A 27,735-nucleotide genomic window follows, 5' to 3' on the forward strand; every position below is an offset into this window, starting at 1 on the left:
AAAAAAATAGAATGGCTAGAAAAGAAAGTTACATTTTTGTGTTTTTTCCTAGATGTTATGAGCCACCTACAAACACATACATAAACTTAGACCTTTGCCCGTTCATGTTCCTCTTTTAAAATGCCCATTTGCTGAGAATTTGAGAAAGAGCAATCTAAGAATTAATTATGTGATATTTGACATATGACTGATGTTCTTTACATGTTCCACCCAGGAAAAGACAAGGTAATGGATTCTTGAGAGTTATAAGAAACTTGAGTTGTTTGTGCTAACTGGAATAATGCCTTTTTTTAAACTTGTCATATTTTACCTTTCAGAAAAAGTATGGGCAAGCAGATGAAGACTGTAGGCATGGTATGCTTATTTCTTTTTCTATTATGTAGCGTTATGTATCTCAGTCAGTTGTCTGAACTTTTAAAAATGATGCCCAGATTTTGAAGTTTGGTAACAATATTTTTTTCCTAGTTAAAATTATGTATCTGCTTTCTAATTTTTCTTTTCTTAAAAGACCTTGCTATTTTGTAACTGATTTTCAAGCACCAGAACTCCAATGGGGTGTTGGGCACTGCAGTACTGCTGGGCTCATAGATACTTCAGTGTATACAGTGCAGGCTGAATCGGTATTGTTGGGCTTCTGGTGAAATTAAAGAGAGCTGCTTGTTCCACCCTGCTGCCTAGGGACGTGGTGGCTGTTTTGGTTTGCATTTTGGGACTTGATTCAGAGAAAATCAAGATGATGTACTTAGATTTATTCCTATTTGTTAAAATTGCTGAACGTGCATATGTTGCATTGAAGTTGAGCCATTCATGTTCCACTGCTGTGGTGGGTTGGGGTAGTTTTAAAGGATAAAGTTGTGTTATTCCTGTATAATGCAAGTGATTCAAAACTCACTGGGAACTCTTTGCAGAGTATGGTAGGCACTGGAGCAGAGTTTATCAGTTAGATTTGGAAAAGGTGGGTAGATCCCACCTTTCAGTTTTCGGTTCCTTAAAGTACTCTTGTGTTTTAAGGGGGATTTCCTCAAACCACAGTTCTGTTACGCAGCCTGTGTGATACGCTGCTGTGACATTCCTGTGCTGGCACTGGTAACCAAATTGTTCCTTTCTGGTTTTGTGTGGTTTTGTATTTTATTTTAGGGTTGCTTTTTTGGTTTAGTTTTGGTTGTTTTGTCATAGTCTGGGGAAACTAAGAAAAGTAAACTTGCTTTCTGTAGATGCAGATTTAAAGTTTAACAAATTTTAAAAGGCTGAACGTTCTTAATCAGTACCATTCTTAAAATAGTCAGGTTTTTTTTTTAAGCTGCTTCTTTTATCTGTTGCTATATCCCAAGGATGTAACATTGTGACTAAGCTCACAGTTGTCTTTCATGATAGCAAATAAAAGCCAAAGAGAGACATATGGGGAGATGAATGGTGGTTAAAGGCGATGGGAGGGAGAATGCCATTTATTAAAGTGTGCTCATTGATGAGGTGTGATGGGTTTGTCACGGGGTAGATGGGTGACATTCATCTGTCAAACTTTTTCAGGGCATATCTGTCAGTTATCAGGATCTTTAAGGAGCTCTCATGTTAACTACTTTTTTCTCTCTGGGCGGGCACAGAAGTGGGTGGAACAGGAGTGCTGATCTCTACCTTTTATATTTTAATTAATGAGAACACAGCTTTCAGATTTATGTTAGTAACAAAGAAATAGCATCCAGTTTAATGTTCATTTCCTTAGTTCATGCCAGCATGTTCTGCAAATATTTTTTCCCAATCTAAAACTGAGGACATTTTTCAATTTGTTAATGCCATATATATGTACGTGTATAAAAATGGGATCAGTGTATATTTGTATACATTTGTATACATCACCCCATGTTTATTTACAAATACATGAAAGCACTGCTTGGTTGTGGTTCTGTGTGATGTGCTGTAGCAATTGTAGCCCAGCATTTGATAGTTTGGAGTATCTGCATTTGTGATCCTGAAAGGTATTAGTTTTAGTTTTATGTTTGAAATACCTTTGGGAAGAAACAACCGTAGTATGAACTACCTGATACTCACACTTCCTTGATACTCACTTTTTTTTTTAATAGACAGGTTTATTCAAGTTGCTGTTCTGCCTTCTTACAAGGCTTGACATGTTGCATACCCATGACAGCGTTTTATTTTAACCTGAGTGATAAGTACATTTCAGAATAGCTAGAGAAATGTATGTTCCCTATACTGTGGGGCTCGCACTGCTAGAAGGAATGACGATAACTTAAAATCTGTTAAATTATTCCACAGGTCTTTAACAAAAGATACTGGTTAATGTGTTGTAACTTTTACTGTGCAACTGTATTTTTTAGCTTGGTAATTCTATGCAGTTAATGATATGAAAGATCATAATTTGGCATCTAATCTTTGAGGTTAAAATAGCAAACTGTCAGACATGTTCAAGCTATTTCTGGCACTGCTTCTGATTTGGGAACTAAGCTCTATTTTTGGAAATGTGGTCAGTATCATCAGAGCGGTGAATTCAGAGCAATCTGTGAGGCACTTTATAAACAAGATTTAGTTACCATTTCATTTGGAAGAGATGACTGCTTGTTTTTATGTGGGACTGTTTTTTCTTTAGTCTTTCACACAGTTTCTGTTAGTGACGTGAACGTCAGCTCAGTGAGGAGTTTTGGTTTATTACTCTAGAATGTAACCCTGCAGTTGTGGTGAATGTAAAATTCCTGTTGGCGCTAACAGGAGCTGTTTGCATCTGCACGAGTAGCAGCATAAACACCGATGTTGACGTTGCCTGCAATAACAGTAAAATACTTTGCAATTCTGTAATTTTAAACAACTGTCCAGCCTTCTTTTCAACTCACATGCGTAGCTTTCTAGCTTTTTTAGTCGCTCTGACATTTCATTTTCTGGACAGGTAATATATACGAGTAAGTGTTGTTCCTGCTTGTCTGGAGCACGTCTGTGTCATGAAATAAATCCTTTCACTATTGGAAGTGTCAACGAGGGTGTCTGTTTGGCTGGCTATCTGATCCAGTGCTAGAAAGCATTAGGAAAGTTTTCTGTTACATGGAGCCTGTACATTTCTGGACTCCAGCAGTCGTTCCTATATCCTGCACTTCGCAGCGTAAGTGAATAAAAGCCCTTTTAAAGTAGCAGGAATTGGCCACGGGGAGGTTAGCTATATTTGGAAACGCCAGGGCATGCTTTTTGTGAGCATGAATGGATCTTCCTGAGCATGTTTGTGTTACTGAGAGCTTCTTGGTTGCTATTTTTTTTTTACCCCTCCTGTGAAGAGGAGGTCCTTTGTGTCTGTGTCAGATACTTGAATTTACCCTTTCCATATTTAATTTTTGTCTTTTTTAGCATGTAAACATTATAACCTTTTTTGAGCTCCTGTACAGCATTTCCTACAGCGAGAGACAAGTTTCAAGTTAATATTAGACAAGAGCAAGTGATACTTCCTTTACGTCTAAGACTTGTCTTTCCACGAAACCGTGAATTCAACCCAAGTTTCAGACGTAACTTTCACATTAAAAGTGAAGGAAAATTGTGTATAGTTGATTTAAATGAATACTGTGCTGAAGCTAATGGTTGCTGATTTGTGTTGCAGTGCTGGGAGAGGGGCTGGCCAAGGGAGATGGATCTTTCCGTGCGGTGCTCTGCTGCATGCATCTTAAAGGGAAGCTGCAAATTGTGTCTAATGTTCTTTCCAAATCACTGATGGGTGAATCACTGGTAAGTGGGTTTGCTGCGGTCCACGTAATTTAAAAAGCACTTTTGTATTTCTCTGTTTTTAAGATGTGTTTAATAACAAACTCTGAACATATGTCGGACTGGCAGGTTGCAACATAAATTTGTGAAAAAGACAAAGATGTGGGAAGATAAACTATGGGAAGACAAGATACGGGAACGCCTGTGTCATCAGGGTGCCTGGGTTGTTGCATTACAACAGTGTTTCAGAGTTGTTACGAGAAGAATCCCTTGTGTATGGTGAAAATCAGGGACATAAGTATGTCTCCAAAGGATAGTGTCCTTTTTACTCCTCTAATCTAGATTAAATAGCATGCGGTTCATCTCCATGAACTGCTGGTGATGCTAAATCCAGAAACGTGGTCACAGCACAGAGAAGAGCAGAGCTGGTCAGACCATGAGGGATGTGTGGTTGACATCAGAAACTGCTGTAGGAGAGCCTATTACTTTGAAATTGGATCATGTCTCCTATATCTTGGTGCTTAACTTAATCAGTGGTTGCTTTTGAGAGGGAGTGCTGTTTGTCTGTCTGGTAGGTATCCTGAATTCCCTTCCTCCCCCTGCCATTGGCTATTGTGACAGAAGGAAAAGATGATTTTTTGTCTTTGTTTAGCCGGTGGTTTCTAATGAAAAAGAAAAAAGTTTTATTGAAAAATTCCTGGTGAGGTTGAAGGAAAGTTGCCTGCAGGAAAAAAAAAGCTCACAGGGAACGTACAGGGCCCTTGTTTTTAGCTATTGTTGTGCAAATTAAAGGTACCTTCGTATTTAATTCTGGAGTGTCGTCCCAAAGCAGAATTTGGGAGAGGTTTTTACAGGCTTTAGGTTGTTAGACGCAGTTGTTTTCAGTAGAAATATTGAAATCAGCAGCTGATTTACTGACTTCTGCCAGGGTCTGAGAGGAAAAATGAAACAGAGTTTTGGAATGAATTTATTGAACACTTGGAATCCATCCAGTTTCCTCCCAATGACTTGAGATAATAATACTCTAATACAATTGTGCTCAACAGGTTCGGTTTGCAGCCTTTCTGCTGAAGAAGTGAAAAATGATTTTGAAAAAAACCCTAAGTTTGAGAATTGTTTGGTGTGTAAGTTTTCAGCAAAGAGAGTAATTGCTGCTGCTCAGTAGCTCAGTCAAAATATGGAGAGGTCTAACAAACCTAGTAGCACTTAATTAAGTTTCTGCAAGAGATTATTGACATAAAACCCACAGGTCTGGGTTCCTTTGATCAAAGTTTTGCCTTGCACGAGTGTGAAGTTTGTTTCACTTAGCTACATTTCAGATGAATTCAATTTTGAAAGATTTTTACTTCACATGTACTTGAATATGCGTCTGTTTTTAGTTACATGGCTCATCGTTGCTTTTTAGTGAAAACTCAAAAGATTACATGATGACACAGAAACTGTAGAAATCAGTAATCTATAAAGTAGATCCTTGAGAAGAATTTAATCCATACAGCAGTGCTGACAGTTTATTGTGTTGATTCCTTCAGAGCTGAAGTGTTTCAGTATCTGTGCATATGGCTCTCATTGGGCTGCACTGCCTCCATGGCTACTGTGCGTGTAGAGCACTGTTCTGGAGGATAGCAATCAGTAAATATGTAGTTATTAATATCTATCTTGAGTGACAGCTTAACTTCATAGGCAATTATTTTCCCTCAGTTTTTTCTACATATGCTGCTCTTCTGCGTTTTTCCGTATTGATGCGTGCTGGTTTTGGGCAGTGTAAAATTCCCCTTTTCACTGTAATGTTTGCTCAGTGTTATGTTGTTAAAATTGTACATCGTAAGTCAAATTAATTCTTCCCTCTTGCCCTTCTTTTGGTGGTGGTGCAGAAGGGAAATGAACTCTGTTGCTGTCGTATAATGCGTGTGGATGTCGATGTGTTTGATGAATTAATGTTCTTTCTCCCCCCAGAACGGGATGGTGACTAAAGATCTCATACGCCTGAAAACACTTCTTGCTGAAACAGAGGTAATAATGAGCACATTATTGGAAATCTTTTCCTTAATGAGCAGTACCTGAGACAGCCAAAAGGCTTGTTTTCATGGGGACTCACTGTGAGTGTCCTGGTTCAAACGCCATTGTTTCCACTGCTCTGTCAGTCTTTACCACCCTGCTTATTCAGGAACCTTTCATCCTCATCTTGCATGATGTATGAGAAGATAGAGGAAGATGCTAATAGGTTGTTGACTGTCTTGAAGTAGTGAGCAGAAAGAATTCAAAGCATTAAGATCTGTCGTATTTATTGTATTTTTCTCTGTTGGAAATGATTCAGAAATAATAAACATGACTTAAGAAGTTGGTTAACAAATAGAAATGCCCTCTCAGTCACCTTGTATTCAAGGTTCATCTGTCTTGTCTATTGATGAAATTGCCGCTTTTTTTTATATTCTTCTTTTTGTGCTTTGTTGTTGATTTGGGATTTATTTTTAATGTAGATTCAAAGCTGAAAGAATCTCAATACAGTGTAGACTTTTGGCCTTTTCAAAACTTCACTGCAGTCCACATTAAAGTGATCACAGCATGGAATTTGGTCTTGTAAAAATCCCTAAAATTTTCTTTTAACAATGAATGGACTCATTCAGTGACAGTTCCCGTCAGAATTCCTTTTATCAGTGGCTGCGATCCAGTTGCGATGTTAATATGAAATTCATGTTTGAGACTGGAAGTGATATCAGACTTCTTTTATTTATATATCGGTTGTTCTAAGAACATTTTGACAGCTATGAAGCAAAAACAGTTCTTGTTGATGAAATTGTTTTGTGTTCCTTTATAACTGTGGGCTTTTTTATATGATTGTAGGCAGCTGGTAAAGTACCATCAGGATATCATGTAGAAGATTTAGAAGAAGGTATGTAACTTAATTCTGAAGCTACTTCATTTTGTAGTGGGAAGACTTGGATACTGCTGAATGCTCAGCCCTGCACAGTAGTCAGAACGATAAAAAGGAGCTTGAAAATCGTGATGAGTCCTGAGGACTGAGGTAGAATTATCTCCTCATGGACTGACCAATAAATATATATAAATTTCTGCCTCCAAATTCAGAGTGCTGTATCAGAGCCTGCCCCATTCTGCAAATTGTTTGAAACTTACCTTCATAGCCGTTGGACCTTTCTTCTAAATGAACTTGTTAGGGATTGAAAATTAATTTTTGGTGGATAATTTTGCTTGTGTACGAATGCTTTTTCAGTTGATGTTTAGAGGTACGGTTCCCTGGACTCAGAAATGCTTGGCAATTAGAAAAGTAACCTAAATTTTGATTACTCTGCAGGGTGCCGGGATGGCTGGCAGTTCCGCCCTCCACCCAGGGGAGTCACAAGCAGTGAAGAATATACACTATGTAAAAGGTAAAGTCGTTGCGTTAGATCAACATTCTCCAAGGGATCATCATGTTTCCTCTTTTATTTAGCTGCTGACAGAATGGTAAAGAGGTCAGGAAAAGGAAGGCACTTGCTAGAAGAGGAGTTGATTCGGTCACAGATTTTTGGAAGGGTCAGTTGATAAGGAAGTTTATAAAGTGGAATCGCTAGCTCCATTTTCAAAAGAGAGTGGTTTGAGGACCCTGTTCCTAGTGACACGTCAGCATTTCGGGGTCTTTTCCCCCTGCCTTCTAATTTGTATCATTTCAGAGATGTGAAGAGTTCCCACAGATACCAGTGTTAGCAAACTGGAGCACAGTGAAGTGTGCTTTGACAGCAGGTAGGGTGCGTGCCTTCAGATACGCAGGCTTTGTCTTCAAATTAAAAAACAAAGGTGTTTGTAGGATTTCCCTCCGGATCTCATTATTTCCATTTTGTGTAAGATTAAATACACAGAGTGAATTGCCTTGCTGAAGGTCCAATGGCTCCTATTGGAGTTTCTCCTCCTTGTCTTTTTCATTCTCCTAGTCAATATTGCCTGTAGTTTGCGGTGTTGATAGACATTACTTACATAAAACAGAATTAATGTACATGGGAAGGAACCATCATTATGCACCCGATTCTGCCATATACGTAACTGATGCAAATTAATTAATTTGAAAACACGATCAGGAATCTGACCTGCTTTTAAAATGACATGACTGAATCGCAGAATTTGGACTACCTCTGGCATGATTTTCTAGAGATGCTAAATCTTAGCATCTCTTGTTGACTTTTACCATATCTGATGCATATTCAGCAGTTTTTAAAAAGCAGATATTTACAGTTTTTAGCTTGTGATGATTTTCTGTTGAGTAACACCTATTCCATGTTTCTAGCCATTGCTCTGAAACATTTTCCCACTGAAGCTGTAATTAGCTTTACGCACACTGTTAACCCTTACAGTGAGAAGGATGTGCCTTACTCAGCAAATCCACATGAGCAGTGTCATTCTGACCATGAACTAAAGACTTTAGCCCCTTATGAGGAGGCAGTTACAGGTACTGAATATGAATTTTTTGAAGCTATGGTTTATTTTTCCCCTGTGTGCCATAAAGCAGTAGGAGTACAGCATATTTATTCTAGATAATGAAGCTATTGAATTGCAGGAGGTATTAAATAAGAAACTAAAAATGAGGAAAAGCAGTGTCTGTTAAAAATATGAACGATGAGAGCTTGGAAAACTTGCATAATGATGACAAATTTTAAAGTAATATGCTTTTCTATTAAATAATGAGAGAGAAAACCACTGGAACCACTAATCTGCTACGTAGCTTATAAGAACAGGCCAACATTTTTCTTTTTTTATGCTTGCACTCCATTTACTTTGGGCCATGAAAATCATAATTGTACTTTAGCTTTCTAATGCAATGGTGAATTGGAAAATTAACAATAAGAATATTGAAACTGACTGCCAAGAAAAATACTTTAGTTTAAAATATATTAAGGAACATAGCTTGCGAATACCTTTAGTATTTTATTTACCATTTGGGCACACAAACCTTTAAATGTTTAAACTTTTCTTAAAGGAAAAGTGTATGCTAAATCTAATTTTAACCACTGATGCAAGTGTGGCCTAGATATCCAGGTGCTTTTGCTGCAAGGTTTTCACGTTGTAGTTGGGTGTTATTTGTTTTTGTCACGTAGCTCAAAGTTGGTGTTCTAATTCACGTTACTTTACATAATACATTGACTATGGCAAGGTTGTTCAGCACTGATCGCCTTCTGCTCTCATCAGCAGTGATGGGGGTCCTGACTTGCTGTATTCATTTAGTCTTGGTGCATCCTTTCTTTTTTTACAGTAACTCCTCACTGTAGGAAGAGATTCTTAATAGAAGTATATACAGTTATCCACATGAAATTCCAATATAGTTATGTTTACAGAGTTTCTATAAACTTAGTATCCTAACAGAGATCGTTCTGCCTGGCTTTAGTTATAATAAATGTGATGCTTACATTAACTCTTGATAGTCTCCTTACGCAAAGCAAAGACACAAACCAGCCTTCTGGCCTGGTGTTTGTTCTGTATATGCAATACTTTCTTAGTACCTTCAGAACTTACCTCCCTCCATTTGATTCCTCATTTTGTCATCTATTTAAATGCTTCAGTTGTGAAGAATGATGAAGGCGCAGCTACTGCCCTATGTTTTATAATTTTAATATGAAGTTTAATGATAAAAATAGCTCCCAAGTAATACAGCCATTTGCCCAGACTTGCAATAACTTCTGAGATCTAGAACGCTCAAATTGTATACAGGCATTTGGAAGATCAGTTTTGATGCATCAGGACATACCATTAAGTGAAAAATGTTGAACCTCTGCAAATTAGGATCCTTTTATACTCATACACCCTTTACAAAGAAGGAGATGAAACCTTTTCCTTGAGGTGATTTCTGTGTAGGTGTATTTAGTGGAAAGGACCATATGATGTCACTGTTGCTCCAGGAAAGACTGCTGAATGAGTATTTGTCAGCTAATAACATAATTATTGGAGGAAATTTGATACATTTTCTCTTTGCCCCTGATTAACAGAGTTTTATTCATATTAATCCAGTGCCGAGACATTTCAGGGATGGTCCATGATCTCATTGTGTTAATTGCGGTACAAACACTTGATTCTTTCTTTGGAGCTGGAAATTTCCTAAGAAGACTTGTGTCCTCCTATATTTTGAAGAAATTTGATATAATTTTCTGGAATTTGCAATAAGAGAGGCTTCTGCCTCTCTTACAAAATGCTGTGTAGATGTATATGTATTTCCAAATTGGTTCCAATGGACTAAACTGCCTCTCGTTCTCTGAGAGAGACTTCAAGGATTGCCTTCTGGCGTTAAAAGTACAATTTTGATAGATTTCTTTTTTTTAATTGGAGACGGAAAGGTTCAAGGCATAATCGTTTTTCCTATTTTATGTAGATTTTTAGAGCAAGGGATCTGCAGGTACGGTGCACAGTGTACTTCAGCACATTCCCAGGAAGAGCTAACAGAATGGCAAAAACGATATGCTTCCCGCTTGATCAGATTAAAACAGCAGAAGGAAAACAAACAGTGTTCGGGCAGTTATATGGAAACCTTGATTGAGAAATGGATGAATTCGTTATCTCCTGAGAAAGTGGTAAGGAAAATATACTGCTTCCCTATGTGCTCATATTTAAAACTAACAGATGAGCCTGTTTTTGGCCCTTACTATCAGAGCTGGTCGAATTACTCCTTACCAAGAAATTGTCCAACCAATTTGCTCCCCTTTCCATCCTGCCCTATGTCTTCCTGCGGAGATACCAGGGACAGGCTGATTTCTGCAGATGGACTCATTCTTTTCAGGAATTCAGTAGAGTTTGTGAATTGCAGTTTATGGGTTAATCGCAGCTTGTTCATTTTGTATATTTACTATTCCTAGTGCAGGATGGAGCAGCCAAGTTTCATGGTGGTGGTCATGTTCCTTGACCAGATGGCAGAACTTTTTAAACTGGAGATCAATAAATGGTGAAGCTTTCATGACTTAGGGGAGAGTACACCTGAATGGCTCCTTTTTGCCTGCAGCTACAGGTACTTACATGAAGAAGAGCCAATCCCCTAAGTGTTCAAAAACGTTTGAATACTGAAGGTGTGGGGTATGGATATGATCAAACTTAGCAGCAGTTTGCAATTCCAAAGAAGGGTTTTGCGACATTCGACCAGCTCTACTTACCACTGACCCTAAGGAGTTTTCGGTCCATCTATTGTTGATTAAAATCTGGGAAGAGTGGGCTTTCTGCAAAATGCATTAATGAGTAGAAATCCTAATTCTAGTTTCCTGGTGTCTGTAGTGGTCTCATTGGTGTCAGTGAGATCTGGGGTCTTCTGGAAATGCAGTCTTTGGGCCTTGTTGTATCCAATTCTTCTTTCCAAATGAAATCATGTTCTTCTTTAAACATTTACAATTAAGTTGGTGTTTGAAAATCAAGTCCTGTGGCTGTCTTTAAATGGTTCTATTCTTTGCTTACACAGTATGATGTAGTAGATTTGGCTTGCTTGTCTCTCTGAATTAGCACATATTTTCATTCATTTGTATGGAGGACTTGCATCAGTCCTGCACAATCTCGGAAACCATTCTTTCCCCTTTCTGTTAAAAAAACACTACCTTTTCCTGAATGTTTATTTCGATACTGTCTGTAGAAGTTTAATGTTACCTTCTTTTTCTTTTAATCTAGCTTAGTGAATGTGTAGAAGGAGTGAGAGTAGAACATAATCCTGAGCTATCGGTAACTGTCACCACCAAAAAGTCCCACCAGACGTGGACATTTGCTCTCACTTGTAAGGTAGGACTACTTATCTTTTGAAAGCGAGTCAATAATAACTAGAATGCAGTCCATAACCTTTTGCAATTAAGATTTCAGTTGCGTAATTCTTCTGAAAATAGAGAAACTTCCTAGCACCATCCCTTCTCTCTCTTTTCCCAGCAGCTCTGGCAATTACGCATCAACTGCCCAGATTTCTGGAAAGAGGCAGGACTTGTACCTGCTCTGGGACGTTGAGAGTTCTTTTAAGCTCTCATTATCTGATTGCAAATGAAGATACTGCAGAAATAATTTCACTTTTCCAACATACTGTCATTTCAACCTTTGCATCTTTTTTGTAGCCTGCAAGAATGCTGTATCGAGTGGCATTGCTTTACGATGCCCATCGTCCACATTTTAGTATCGTTGCAATATCTGCTGGAGACAGCACTACCCAGGTATCTCAAGAAGTTCCAGAAAACTGTCAGGAATGGATAGGAGGGAAGATGGTCCAGAACGGAATAGATCATTATGTGTACAAAGTCAGTATAGCCTTTAACACAGAAATCTTTGGAACTTTTCGCCAAACTGTTGTGTTTGATTTTGGATTAGAACCAGTCCTCATGCAACGAGTCATGATTGATGCTGCTTCAACTGAAGGTAATGTATTAAATTATTATGTATTTTTTTAAAATATTGGAAGTCTTTCACGCCATCTCTTTCATTTTCACATTTCTGGGCAGAACAGCATCTGTATTAACAACTAGCAAGTGTCTTTTACTGTGTGTTATATTAATCATAAATATGAATATAAATAGTGGACAAAAGCTTTAGAGGGCCTAAATAAGGCAGATAACTGGAGTGTGACTATTACTCTGTGTCAGGATATGGCTCCTAAGTCTTGTCAAAATGCTGGGAATTTCTAATTTCATATATGTGCAAAGGCAGCACTGGAAGTTGAAGTATGGTTATGTTTTTGTAGTTGTTTATGTATCAATGAAAATGTTAAATGTAGAAAAAGGTGAGTAGAGAGATGAAGTGTTTCTGTACAAGGATATGCCCTGTAATTAATTCATTAATTAAAGCAGACTCTCTGAGAAGGGTTTTTTTTTTCCTCTTGCAATATCTGACTAGAGTTGTCAAAGGCAAGAGGCAAAGTGTAGGCTTGTAACTCAATGAATTGCTGTTGACATGAATTTTTCAAAATGTAAAGGAAGTGTAACTATACTTTGTGTTCCAGTAAAAAAACCCACTACCTGTTACTGTAAGGGTTGTATTCTGTTTATAAAATTGTTCTGTGCTTCTCAGTTTAAATCTGAATTAACTCCGTAATCGTAAATACTTCAACAAATTGAAAGATGTTTGAAGAGGTGTAAGAGAAAAGGAAGCGCTTTGTTTTATGGTAAAAGATTGAGAGAGCTAAATATAGGTCACTGTGTCACTTGGCAGCAAGCAAGGGGGTAAGATGGAATGTGGTAGTTTATAATGAAAATTTGAGAGATACAAACACCAACGAAACAGAGTTGTAGCACTGGGATATAAGAAGGAAGAAGAAGAAAAAGCAAATAGAAGGAAGAAAGATGAAACTAAAAAAACAGCAGTTCCTGGCCTTTATTTTCATATAACATTTGCAACATTAACAAAAAGCAACTGTAAATAGCAAATACCAAAGATCATGAACTGATCTTTCCAGGTGACCCAAGTACTTGTGGCTGAGAGCAGGAAGACTGTTCAGGTTGTAATGTCTCTTGAAGCAGAGAATATTGCACTGAGAACGAGAAACTATGCTTAGATGCAGGGCTGTGGTCTTTTCAGGAGCTATTACGTGATCTCCATGTACAGTGTGGGTAATCCCAGCTGACAGCCCTCCAAAGACATGGAGTTTGTGGAGAACAGGTGTCCTTTTATCCTAAACCTGGTTAAGATTAGGAAAACCAAGCCATAACTTACTTGTAAAGTCCAAATTACTGTCAAACCAATGGATGGTCCTGGAAAACTGTTGGATGGGTGTCCAATCCCGGTGTTTCTTTTACTTTTGTTATATATGGATTGGGATCTCCTGGATGTACTTTTCAAACAGAAAGCTGCCTGAGGTCTCCACATTTGCATGTAATTCAGGGCCCTGTCTACATATCCAGGCAGGAGAGAAAGGTCAACTTTAAAATATTTTAATGGAGGAGCCTCCTTTATGTATTTTGAAATCTTTGTTTGCTATGGAGAAAGAGAACCAAGAGATGTTTTCTGTACACTGAGATGACACCAAATGTTCTTTAAGACAGGGTCATTGTCCACGCAATCTGTGCCAGGAACTGTTTATGTTGGGTTTCCAGTGGAAGCCTCTCTGGTGCTGGGAATTAAATGGTGTCCTAGTGAATGTCTACTCAATCCCAGCAAAATTACTGAGCTTTTGTGATCTGAGGTGTGGGTAACACCAGGGAAAGCTTCATTTATGGTGAGATGATTTCAAACACAGAAATCACATAAACATGGATTATTTTCTTGCCATACAGCTGTAGTTACTAATATGGTTTAGGCTTGAGGTAGATATTTAAATTTGGCTTCTTAGCAAACACATACGTAGGAGACAGCGAATAAGAGAAGCTGTGTTCCTGTAGTCATCTCAAGCTGAACGGAGCTTTCTTTTGCTAAAAAGCCATTTTCCTTCTGTTTAGAACAAAGACAGTCAAGATGATGTCAAGTATTTAATTTGAATTTGAAAATGTCTTTTTTGCACATCTTTCAGCGTTGGTGTGATATCCTGGATACCGATCTTAAACCTTACTCAGAGATAATACATTAAGATATTATAGCTTCACTATAAATGCCAAATATTTTCAGCTCTGCAATTTAACTGCAATTCTGTGAAGTGATGCGCTGTTGTCATAGTGTTTTTGTTAATGGTGTTAATGGATATATTTTGGGTGGCTGTAGACAGTGCTTGGTCTTTCTCATTTAAGCTCTGTGGTCCCTGAAATTAGGGTACACTGAATTACTTAATTTATACTTAATTATACCTAATTTCCTTTTAATTTTCTAACTTTATATCATGTTAGATTACATTGCCAAAGTTTTGCCTGGCAAACTAACCTATAGCTGTATAATGCAGCTGTCTGCAGAATACACATACAGTACTGTAGAATTTTTTTAAAGTCTTTCCCAGTATTGCAAATTTAATGACTTAATACCAGATTCTTTATAAACTTGTCTTTTATTACCTTCTAAATTTTATACTATTTATTGTATGGCTCTTCACTACTTTTGAAGTGAGATGATGCTGCAGTTAAGCTTTGAAAGCACATTGTCAGGCTAAGTCCTTCAAAGGTGCTAGCAGTCCTTAAAATAAAAGTGCTTTCCTTGTTTGTCTGTATTCATTCTATTTGCAATCTGTTGACTGTTTTATTTTCTGACATTGTTTGAGAGCCTGCTTGCTCTCTGGGTGCACCTGAAAAGTAGGGATGGTGATTGTTAATTACAAGCAGAGAACTTACTAAAGCTGTTGTGGGCAGAGGAGACTCTTACCTACATTTAGTTCATCATCTCTAATGGGGTTATTTTTAGTAGTGGGGTTTTTTGGTCTTTGTGGGTTGTGTTGTTGTTACTATTGTTATTGTTATTATTGTTGTTGTTACTATTATTATACTGTTGTTGTTGTTGTTGTTGTTATTATTAAAACCAAACACACATGGAGTTTGAACTCACTCCCTTTCTCTGTTACGTATCTACATCCAGATCTTGAATACCTGATGCATGCACGGCAACAGCTACTAACCACAGCAAAGCGTTGGGATTCTACTTCTAAGACTATTGTAGAATTTGAGCCTAATGAAACTACTGAATTGGAGAAGAGCCTTCTTACCAGATACCAAATCCCTCTCTCTGCTGACCAGCTCTTCACACAATCTGTGCTGGACAAATCATTGACCAAGACCAACTATCAGGCACGGCTCCACGACCTCCTCTATATAGAGGAAATAGCACAGTATAAGGAAGTTAGCAAGTAAGTGATACCTTTATGAAAATACCTCTTAGATGTTTCTTCTTGTCCTATTAAAATGAAAAAGGGCAGTGTTTTTTCATTAAACCTACAGGATTGTTTAAGATACTAAGTCTTCTTGTTGAATATGAGTCTACAAATAGAGCTTTTGATAAAGGTCACTAGCACTTAAATGTAATTTACTGGTAACTCATTTAAAACAAATTGTATATTATCAGTTTATGCTAATGGTTGGAGGCACTAAGTGGGTATTGTACAATGTTTTGTTAATGTCTGGAGAATAATTATTTTTGTTTATAGTTTTTTGGCTCTCTATACAAAAGGATATTAGTAATAGGAATCATATTTTTTGTTCCTTGGTGAAAATAGGTTATAGCGAAGTAATATGTGAAATCTTTGTATAAAAGGCCTTGAGGGAGTGTACAGTAAATAAATAAATACATAAATAAATATTTTAAAGAAAGATGTTGAATTATGGGTGGATCAAACTCTGATCTTACAGTGCTGTGGTAGCTGACTATATATTTATTACCTTATATTCACAAGCTGGTTTTCAACCTATTTAGAGCTGAAATGTGTATGAATGAATGCATACATTTTTTGTTTTTGTTCTGTAATATCTTTAGATACTATGTACATATTACCCAACAATTAGCTGCATGGACAAGTACAGTCCATGTATGGACTCTTACAGGGCCTTTTTTTCTGTAGTTTGTGGTTAAAAATTTTGCCTGTACTCGTGGTACAAGACAGTTTTAAAGGGTTTCACTGCTCAGAATGGAAAGTCAAAAAGGTGTAACTTCCCTTTAACCTAATTTAGTAGCAAATTTAGTTCTATCAGTTACTTAAATTCCAAATCAGAAATGTCTTTTTAAGATGAACTACTCCTGTAGCTGCAGAGGTTCAGCTGAATCACCTCTGTAGAATTTAGGAAGAAAGTACTATGTATTTCCAATACTTTTAAAGCAGAAAAGTAGTTCCTTTTGTGTCTCAGATGAAGGACAGTATATTTGAACTATTTGTCTTCACATGTTTCATCACTGCTGTGCTCTGCTCTTGAGCTGGAGTCTAACGTAGAGGAATCATCCTCGAACACTGTTTTCAGCGCACAGAAATATTCTGCATCATGCATATTTATAATCAGATTGACTTTTCTAAGGCTTTTTAAAAAACGTGGGCTTAGAGTAAACATGATGAAATATGATCTAGAAGTAAACAGTATTTTTAGTGAGTGAATTTTCACGTTGAGGATTACACTCTCATGCCGCGTAGGAAACCAGACAGCACCGTGCCCGTAGAAATGAAGGAATAGTAAGTGTATCGTGGGTGTAATGCTTCCTCTTTGGACAATGTGGTGCAGTGATACTGCTCTTCTTTTTCTATCTAGTAGATTAATAAAAAGTAAGTTTTAATAATGTGCATGAAATCTTCTGTTTTGATAGCGCTGATGACAGAAATATTCTTTTGATCTTGTCGCTGACCCACTTCAGTGCACCAAGGCTCAAAGTAGCACATTTTCCTGCTCCTCTGCGGCTGAGATCACACACTTGGTATTCTCTAGTGAAGCGTCAGGGTTGCAAGCCTAGAAATGGGCCCAAAAATACAAATGCAAGTGGGTTGTAATACCTCTGAAGTGGTGCCGTGAGTGGAGATGTTGATGAGCTGCTACTAATGGGTTTGTGTACGTGTCTTGTGCAAGTGGTACGGTTGTCAATGTGGTCTCTTGTGACAGGACTGGAATAAAATGAGTGTCTGCGGTTCAGATTGGAGCGAATTTGTTGGGTTTTAAGAATGTTGCTGATTTCAGACTTTCTAGGAAGATGTGGTACGTGGGATCACCAGAGTGGAACTACTGGAAAGTGTTGGGTGAAGGTTGCAGTGACTTTAAAAAGTCTTGAGCTCAGTTATAAGGGAGTTCATTCTGGATAGTCTCAGAAAGCTTTGCTTTTAAATCATGTTTATTCTAGTATTTCAGGAGACATCTGTAAAAATTACTCCACATGAGCGCAGCACAAAGGAAGGTAATAAAGGTTAGACTAAAGGAGCCACTGCAGTCTAATTTCCAAATGCAAACATACTCTGTAAGAAAAACCACAGCCATGTTCTGAGCTAGATACTGATTTGGTTTTGGAAAGCTTTGCCCTATGTACGATCTCTTGATGGTTTTAAGCTCTTGCTTTCTCTCTTGCATGTTCAAAAGAAAAGCAGCAGATAATTGGTAGGGTGGCTGGAACTTACTGCGTGTTTTCTGGTACGAACATTAAAGAAGGTGCGAGGTGACATACAGCTCCTTCCATATACACTGTCTGCTACCCGAATTACAGAGCAGATTAATCTTCAAGGCTGTGAAAACTTCAAATACAGGCTTTGACGGAAAATAAATTTGCTTTTGTCATTACCATGTCTCGCATTTATCAGTACATGGGTAGGTGTCACACTGCGCACCCTGTCTGAACTCTGCATCTATAAATGGCAGAGGAAATGCGCTCAATGTACTTTTAAGAAATCGTTGTATGTGGCTCTGTTCAGAATGGGTTTATTTGCCTTTTGGGGATTTACTGTTCACATTGATACTGGATGAATGAATGAATTATGGCGTCTCTCTTGAATTTCTGTGATTCTAAATATGAACAACAGGGTTTTCTGTAGCTAGTTTCAGTAACACTGCAGTTACACTGGCATTTTGCAGTGCTTAGGAGGAAACGTAAGTTTTGGTTTGTTCGATTTGTATAAGCATGCCTGGAACCCCTTTTTTGTACAAATATGCAAAGCAAGGTTGAGGAATGGATGAAAGAAGCAACTCTGGATTTTAAAAATCTAAACCTTAGAGGGTTTTGCAGTTTAACCGTTTGCCAGAAGGTGTCAGCTTCCTCAATAGAAATTGCTTGAAAATGTCTAAACTTTCGATTCCCTTTAGCACAGCGGATTCACGTCAGTCATTTAGAAAGACGTTAACTTCTGCCTTGTCTCAGAATGGCAGTTTTCTGTCTGCCAGCACATTTTTACAACTCCGAATTTGAGAACGAGCTGATGTGTATGCACTAGCCCAGGGATTTAACTTTAGGAAAGTTTTAACAAAATAAATTTATACCAGGGTGTGATTGAATCTTAGTAATAATGCTGAGCACTTGGTTACTGTGTTAAATGTTTAATATAGTATTTTAACAAGCATCTGAATGAGATATGAGCTGGTTTAGATGTTGCTAACTTGCTGATAACTGCTTTGCAATAGGAAAGCACTTGTATGGGAGAAGCTTGGTTTTTATTTAGTTTTAGGGGTTTTTTTTAGCATGTGTGGGAACTGGAAGGATTACGCTTAATTCTGGTGCACTCCCTGACCTACTGTGTTTGAGTGATTGCTTTAAGCGTAGCTTATGCAGTAAACCTTGTGGTTACTGATGAACCGAACGGATCCGTGTGCAGGAAGAAGACGCCTCTTGCTTTTTGAGAGTCGGGAGGTGTGAAATTGGGATGTGACTTAATGCCCAAATTATGTGGAGGAGCAGCTGTTACCGCGAGGGGGCGAACTTGCAGTTTTGGTGCAAGACTCCTGGTTTGCCAGATAAGAAAAAAAGGTATTGCCTTGGTTTGGTGGATGTTTGATTACATCTACCTTATGGATTTATGATTATTGACACTAAGGCTTAAATGCTAAATTATCAGTTTACTAGGTTAAGATAGAAATTATAAGAACAACGGATCAAATATAAACAGTGTAAGTTTGAAAAATATTATAAGAAAATGAGAGTTTTCTCCAAGAGATTTTATTTAATTTGTGAAAACCTTTGGTTTTTTACTTTTTTTTTTTTCCTCCTGTAATTTGTTGCAAATTTGGGAAAAAGTTGCTTGTGAGAAGAGAATTGAATATTGTTAGTGATGGACTTTTTTTTCTCCTTTGATTCTTTTTAAAACCAGGTCAAAGCAATCTGTTTAAAAGACCTCAAATACTCTAGGAGGAGATTACTGAGTGTGGATGAGAGGTTGATCAAGTGTTTTAACATAATTAAAATATTAACTATATAAGTCTCTTTAATGTGTTGTGCTTGTGACTTCTAGAAAATGGTACCTACAGAGAATGAATTTGTGACATCTCTGGTTACAGGAGGAACTTGCTGCCGATAGGAATTGTGTGGGTAGATGGTTCATATGGCTGAGCCTCCGATGCCATTCTCCCTTTTCAAATAAAATTACTGCATTTCAGTGCCTACATTCTGATTTTTTGGAGGCATTTTAATCAATCCCACTGAACTATAGGTGTAATACCATTTACCTGTTAAGATGTAGGTTGCAGTCTTTGGTGTGGAGCCTGGAAGAGATCCATGAAATAAATAGGAATCTTACTCTGTTCTTTGCCTGCTTGTGACTCCTTGAATATCTAATGTAATGTTACAGACTGTTTAAGGAGAAATTTTTACTGCTTTGGGATGTGCGCAGCAGCTCAATTCACCCTAAACTTATCTTTGCTCTCAGAAAATGAGTGTTTTATTCTGTCTTGTAAAGGTTCTTTTTCTTTAAGCTTCATAGCTGTTGGTTCTTTTGAATATATGTTTTGTAGGCTGTAATCAAAAGGAAAATGTGTAAACACTTGACAGCTATGTACTTACAAAGGGCCGATTTGGCTATACTTGTTTATGTTTAGAACTTATACATTCAGAATGTAAGGCAGTGAATCTCCAGTGCAAATGCATGCAATTTCTGAATCTGAGAGCTTTTTTTCCTGCACTCATTGGCTGCTTTCTTCCTTAGGTTCAACATCAAAGTGCAATTGCAGATTGTAGCAAGCTTCATGCTCACTGGTGTTTCTGGAGGTGCAAAGTATGCCCAAAACGGACAACTTTTTGGCCGCTTTAAGCTCACCGAAACGCTTTCGGAAGACACTTTGGCTGGACGGCTGGTGATGACCAAAGTCAATGCTGTTTATTTATTGCCTGTCACTAAAGAGAAGTCAGCGCAGAGCCAAGGAACCAAAGAGAAGGTTTATGAAGCAGCTATTGAGGAGAAAACAAAAGATTATATCTTCTTGAGGGTATCCAGGGAATGCTGTGAGGAGCTTAATCTTCGGGCAGATTGTGAAATGCAGGTGAGTCGGAGTGGAAGTGGTTTTATGGGCACTGTTTGCATTGCGTCTGTTTTGGCTCCACACAAAGTGATTGCTTGAAGATACAAAAAGGATTTTTGTTATTCATCATCGCACACAGAAAGCAGAGCACAGATGAGAATTTCAGCTGCGTGAAGTCTTTTTATGCATAAATACATGTATGTGTGTGCGCGTGTGCTGTACGTATAGATGAGTCGTCTTATTTGGAGAAGAAGTTAATATTTTAGAACTGTTACGAAGTAAAAGTGTATTTTAAAGAATTTCAGTTGTGGCAAAATTCTTCTGAGTTGATTAGGCTTTGCTTGCCTATCTCATTGTTTTGAGAGTGGGATTTATAAGCTGTCTTGGACATCGTTTTTATGTCTCTAGTTCAAATACAAAGCTCTTTCTCTATGGCCTTATAAAGGAAAGCTTTGTTTTATTTGTATTTTATTGCAGGTAGGTGTTTGTGGGTAGTTCCTGGACTTTTTTCCAGCACACCTACCCACCCTTTCCTCTCTCATTCTAAAGGCACTGAATTTAATGCTTGCTCCTGCTGCCTGGACTTCTCTCCAGTTCAGTGTCTGATATGGCTGTGTCATTCTGTCCATCTCACCAGAGCCCTCAGGAACCTTTTCGTAACGAAATCAAAGGAGGGAGTTTTCTATTCCTGTGCTTTTTTTCCCCTCAAAAAAACCCCAAATAACTCTGCTGCTCTTGACGTAGCCAGCTAGAACTCGGCCTTTGATAACTTGCATCTTGGACTCTTTATTTTGTATCTTCTCATTCCTTTTTTTTATGCCATTGTGGATTCTGCTGTTTGTTCCTAGGCCTGAGGTGAGATTAATTTTTGATGAGGTCTGTTGAGGTTATGAATGGGCCTTGTGCTGCTTTCTATGCCTGTATCGGAACAAAAGGAATATTTCCTTGATGGAAATGATGAGGTTTGGTAGATCGAGGCATGAGGAAGGTGAACACAGACTTTTATTGTATATATATCCTGTGTTTCAGATTAATAATACTTGCCTCCATGGCTCTCGCTCCTCTGACACGCATCCCAGACAAGTATTTATCTGTCTTGGAGGCGTTCAGTTGCAAAATGAGGAGTTATAATGCTTTTTCTAGAGAAAATTGCGTTGGCGGTAAGACCAGGCTTTTGTTTCATTTGCAGTTAACATGAAATGGGTGAAGAAGATACATTTATTTTTTTAATAGTGTAGTTTGCAAACAAGATAGTGCATTAGATGTGAAAAGGGAAAGTTAAAGCTCTAGTTAGGTTAAGTACTTAAACTCCTCACCCATCCCCAGTGTGTGTCTGCTGTAGACCTTCTGATTAATCTTGTTATCAGACAGAAATAACCTCACATTAAGGACACTGGAACTGCTGGAAATGAACGCATTTTCACCAAAGGATTATCTCCTCCCATTCATTTTGTTTTGGGGAAGCATATGCAAGAATCCTAATGTCTTAATTTAACATAGATAATTGGTCTGGGAAGACTTATGTTGTTCTGGGCTCTTGGTTTTGTGTTTGTTTTCTTAAAACAATAATTAAACTTACTAATTGATTCTATCAGAAACTCCACTGGAATGCAAAACGAGCTGGGGCTTCAGGAGCTGCCTTATTTTTCTTGGAGTGTCTTAGAAAACTTTGCCTGTGGCAGCAAGGCTATTCTGCAGTAAAAATTGGGTCCTAAAGCTATTTATAAAATCATTTAGTACTTCATAATTATATATCAGTGAACTGGTGGTCAAATCCTTAAAGTGTTACCTGTATTTTAATGAATTCTAATAGTGAGGAAATTATTTTCTGACGAAGTGTTGACTGAAAATTTGGAAAGGGCTCCTCGGATTAGAACTGAAGGTGGTATAATTTGGATGTGTAGCGTTTTCATGAAAAAAATTTAGCTAAACTCTAATAAATGCACAATTCTGCTTTTATCAGGTGCACCATTCATGAAGGTGGGCTGCGGTGCGCTGCTGCTTTAAACCCTCTTGGCCGCTGCTCTTTTTGGTGACCAAACTAACATGCGACTGTTTTATTTTTGGAGTGGTTTCTCTGTTCCGTGTCCTCTTGTGTGAAACTGGCAGTGGATTAACTTCCTTTCCCACTGTTTTCTTCTTGTGGAATATATATTAAAGCCTCTCCTTCACAGATGGCCTCATTCAGTACTGTGCAACAGCAAACTGGGCTATTTGATTCAGTCCAAACTGGGTTAAAAACAAAACAAATCCCAAGCTGTTAAAGCAAGTGGTGAATGCAGGTAGATAATGAGAGGTGTTTAATGGGGCTCAGTTGAGCATTTAAATTATTGTTATATTGCCTGGTCTTATCTGTCTGAGCAAAGATATTTTTCCTATATAGGTCAAACTGGGAGGTTGGCACCGTTGCTGTTTGTGTGTCTTTTTTCCAAACACCTGTGGGATGTTTTTGGGCAGACAAATGGGCACTGGGTATGGATGGGGAGGACACAGTTTTGGAAGGGAGCTCGAGGTCCCCCTGGGGCAGGATGAGGTGATGCTGTCACCCCTGACAAGCGCTAAACCACGCTGCTTTTGGGGACCGGGATGTTTAGTGAGGTCGTGGGTGGCATAAAGTGCACAGTGCAACAGGGGGGGCAAAACAACTCTTAAGTGTTCATGTATCCTGTTTAAAAAACATTTTCCTAGAACTTAAAATCGCTGCAGTGAACTCCATGCTTAATGTTGTACAAGTTTATTACTGCCCTTTTCTTCAGGGTTATGGTTATACACATTGTGATAGTCAAGATGAATATTTAATGTCTTCGTATCTGCAGAGACTGAAAATTAATGGCAACATCCTGCACTGATACAGGCAAACTTTGTTTATTTACAGCAAAGCTCGTGTTCATTTTACATGCTACAGATGCACAGTGTAATATTTAAATATACCAGAAAAAAGACAATTCCAAGAGCTGTGTTTTGCAAGTCCTTTTGAAGGGGATGATCTTCAAGCAGTGACCATTACTGGTGCACAGGAGGGGTTTTTTTACAGGTGTGATCCCTGTGGTTGGAACTGACTTTGTGGGCAGATTAAAGAGCATCAGATCCAGTAAGCTGTTAAATCTAGAAGGCTAAATTATTCTTCCATAAGAGGAATAATGTTCTCCTCCATAGGAGAGGGTTCTTGAGAGAATTTATATGGCTTTGAATGAGCCATGTCATGTTTAGAGAAGTGATTGTCTGCTTTTTTTCCCCCCTTTTTCCCCCAAGTTTGCTATCTTATTTGGGATAACCACAGGGATCATTAATACAACAGACTGGAGTTTGTTCGTAGTACATAAGGAAAACTTCTTTTAGTTGACATGGGCTTTTTAAAGTCTTAATATAAGTTGTCAGAAAAGATAATTACCAAAATATATTCTGCTATTGCTCTGTGTTTGTTGAACTTTCTGGTTGGTACCAATAATTATGAGATTAAAGTAATAATGGACTGATTAATAGAGAATCGGTGAATGTTAGAGGAGAAGGCTTCTGTGTTAGCTGTTAACGTTTAGTTCTTCAGCACAATGCTCTGATCAGGTTAATTTGGTTTTGGAGAGATTAATAATTGCAAATTTAAATGTGTGTAAATGATAATCTGAGTGAACGGGTTTTATGAATTGTTTCCCCAGGAGCTGCTTTTACAGTGTTCATATTGAAAATGTATTTTTCTCTTTGCTCTTTTAGTATTTGTATGTTTAAACAAATGTCACTAGCTGTTGTTCATGTTCAGGTGCTCTGTGTGTTGTTTCTGACTTTGACCCAGAGTTGCGTTGGCGTTATCTTTTATTTACTCGTAGTGCAACATAACTAATTGAGGGAGAGAAAAAATGAATGCATTGACAAGCAACCAATTTTAGAAATTAACTGTTGGAGACTTCTCATAATTGCACATAAATGGCAAGTTATGTTATTCGAGAGGTTTGCCTAGAAATAAACAATATTTGGGTTTTGCCTCCGCAGGTCACACCTCTGATTTACATCATCTGTTGATCTGTAAAAACGTCTTGCCTGTCACTGTTTCAGGGTTGTTTTTGCAATGAAGGATGGATGGTTGTATTTTGAAAAACAATGCTTTAGGACAACAATGCTTTCTGGAAGTGCTTTATGTAGTCCAAAAATAATTCCAAGAATGTTTTCTCTATGGTTGGTTTTTTTTTCCCCTGAAAGTACAGTGGAATTTAACCTTAAACAACAAAATTACATTAGAGAAAATGCTTTATTTATCTTTACTTAAGAAAAGAGCAAGTCAATTTTATAGCGAATCTTTTAATTGAATGATGTTTGCTCTTTTCTTCTGAGAGCCAGTAGTTTGCAGGAAGATAAAAACGCATCATATGCAGCAAAATCTAATGAGTGTTTTCTAAATTAATCATTTTTGGTTCACATGTTCATTTATTCATTCATTTTGCGCTGCAGGTTGAACTTCAGTTTCAGTTAAATCGCTTACCCCTCTGTGAAATGCATTACGCCTTGGACAGGATTAAGGACAACAGTATTTTGTTTCCAGATGTCAGCATGACTCCCACCATACCCTGGAGTCCCAACAGGTACAAGAGTACAAACGCTTGAGTATCGAAGATCGTGTGGTAATGCAGCACTGAGTTTCTCCTAACAGATGGCTCAAGTCTGCCCTAGAACAAGAAACACGCCTTGCTCATTAAGGGGGAGGGTGCTGCAGAGAAAGAAGTGAAACTCCTAAATAAACCAAGAAAACTGATCCTGTGAGAACGAGAATCTCTTGATTGGTTTTCCCTGCGGTTGAGCTGGGCTTTTGTAGGCATTGCAGTTTTGTAGCTGTAGAAAACAAATCTGCTGTTGCTATTTACTGTTCTGCTCTTCTTCACTGAAAATATGCACAATACTTTATAGGAAAGTAAATACCAGTCAGGTTTGTACCTTTCGGGTTTGATGTAATGAGCCCAAACTTGGACACCTCACTGAGAACGATGACTAAGAAACGTGTGGGAATGATTCTTGGAAGGAGCAGCGTTGCACTTGCACGCAGTCCTGAGATTCTTCGTATATAGGGTTTCCTTTATGAAATATAAACCCCTATGTTACAGAAACACTTTTAGGGAAACTTAAGAGTGATGCAGGGAAAATAGTTTGTCTCAAAGAGGACATTTAGGAAAGAAGAATGTATAGTATATTTTACTTTGGGAGTAAGCAGTGGTTTCAATACAGGGAAGCTAAGTCAAGTAAGCTAGAACTTCATCTTCTCTGTTTTCTGTAAATATAAATTTTATGACATGAATTTACATATCAGTTGTAGTTGATATAATTTATTTGTATCATGTTTTATATTTTTATATACATACATTATAATGGTTGTAGTTCACTTTAAGTCAGTGTAAGCAGCATGGTTTTTTACCATCTTGTGCTTGGTTTGCCCTGCCTTGACAATGAGTACTTCGGACTGACTCAAAACTGGCTTTCCCTCTGTTCTTCTTCTATATTTGTTTTACATCCCTGTTATTTTCCAACATTTCTTAGAGTCTCCTGCCAGCTTGTTGTTCATAGCTGTCTTAAAAGTTAGGAATTCAGTCAGTTCCCTCTTGATTTTACTCCCTGTTGCTAACTACTGCTGATCAGAAACTTTCCCAGTCTGTGAGAAGCGTAGTGCTTTGTACCAAAGCAGATCACGTTACTGAAGAATGGCCATATGTGCAGACGTGACAGGTGCTTTTTACTGTGCATGTCTACTTTTAAATCTGTCGGTGGGAATCTTTATAACTGTGTCTACAAATCTTTAACCTCTTACGCTCATTGGAATTTTCTGGAAGCATCTTGCTCTGAAAGCTGCTGTCACTTAACTGGTTACAGCAAAATCATTTTTAAGGCTGCTTTCCCATTAGAGGTATGTGCCTTAATGATCTAAACAAAAACCCCCAAAAAAAAGGAAAGAGGATTTTTTAGTTAACTGGTAGCTAATAGTTTTTAAATTGTTTTTAAATTTAATCTTAGATAACTTTTACCAAGCCTTGGGGTTGCATAATCATTTTTTTTTTGAAGTTGACAATGTAAATACTGCAGGGAAAAAGCATAGTTAATGTTACATTTTGCATAGTAATAACAGAAAATCATTGTGTGTCTACTTGTTTTTGTTCTCAGGTGGTGGTGCAGCGTATACTTTTTAAAAAATGTATACGATGAAGGTTAATTATTATGTGAGATAATGTAAATTGAGAAATAGATTCCTTTTGAAAAGGAGAATCCAACTGATTCATTGCAAATGCTACCAAATGTTTGTGATTAAAGCATGTGATTTGCTAGATTTGTTGATTTGTTTCAGTATGCCTCAGAATGACACAATATAGTATACATATACAGTAGCATACAGGCTCTTCAGTTGCTTTAAAGCTTTAGAAATCTTACCTGATTTCATTTCTGCCTGACAGGAGCTTGTCATAGCTTCTGTTTGTAAACTCTTTGTCCTCCTTTTGTGCAGACAATGGGATGAGCAGTTGGACCCTCGACTCAACGCGAAGCAGAAAGAAGCTGTTCTGGCTATCACTACTCCACTTTCAATACAACTGCCTCCTGTTCTTATCATCGGTCCCTATGGGACAGGAAAAACCTTCACTCTGGCTCAGGCAGTCAAGCACATACTCCAACAGCAGGATACTAGGTGAGAGGGGGCACTAAATACAGCGCGGGATTGATTAGCATGGGAGATGTAATTTTTAAACTTAAATTCAGGTGAAATGTAGATCTATAGGATTTCCATCCAGCTTGTAAACAAACAAAACTAAGCCATCCGTCATTGTTTTAAATGATAAAGTGATTTTATAGTCTTAGCCTGTGTTTTCTCTTAGAACAAAACTAATGAAAATTGGCAGTGTAGAATGACTGTGATTTGCTCCATGTGGACAGTTTTGCAGTATGCTAGATAATAAAAGCTGTTCCTTGCTTAAAATCGAGTCTAGATTAATAATCACAAAATAATTGAGAAGCTGTTTGACTAAATCTTTGCATAACTGGAGGCTTTGAGTGAAAGGGCTGAATCATGCAACCTGCAGTAGGTTAGCGAGTGGTTTCATTAAGACAAATGTGCAGGAAGATGGCCACTGTTTCCTTTTTTTTGTATTCTACTGCTTTGAATTGTTTTCTGTTCCTTCATTGCTTTTTTATTTGCACCATTTATTCCAGCAGGATTCTCATTTGCACCCATTCTAATAGTGCTGCTGATCTCTACATAAAGGATTATTTACATCCATATGTAGAAGCAGGCAATCCCCAGGCAAGACCTCTCAGGTATTTTTTTAAGGCTTATTTT

General features: G+C 37.9%; 1 protein-coding gene across 1 annotated transcript; it reads left to right on the top strand.

The window, feature by feature from the left end:
- Nucleotides 1-317: 317 nt before the first annotated feature.
- LOC104539868 (probable helicase with zinc finger domain) lies at nucleotides 318-27,735 on the top strand (the record flags this gene model as incomplete). Its single annotated transcript, XM_010183524.1, has 14 exons — nucleotides 318-354; nucleotides 3,593-3,717; nucleotides 5,647-5,703; nucleotides 6,394-6,400; nucleotides 6,539-6,583; nucleotides 7,004-7,079; nucleotides 10,043-10,241; nucleotides 11,317-11,424; nucleotides 11,745-12,042; nucleotides 15,112-15,379; nucleotides 20,123-20,456; nucleotides 24,876-25,006; nucleotides 26,908-27,087; nucleotides 27,609-27,735. Coding segments are annotated over 14 exons (1,992 nt in total), but the record flags the coding sequence as incomplete, so codon positions are not given.

Source organism: Mesitornis unicolor, unplaced genomic scaffold (genome assembly GCF_000695765.1).
Source record: "Mesitornis unicolor isolate BGI_N332 unplaced genomic scaffold, ASM69576v1 scaffold54904, whole genome shotgun sequence".
NCBI classification, from domain to species: domain Eukaryota; kingdom Metazoa; phylum Chordata; class Aves; order Mesitornithiformes; family Mesitornithidae; genus Mesitornis; species Mesitornis unicolor.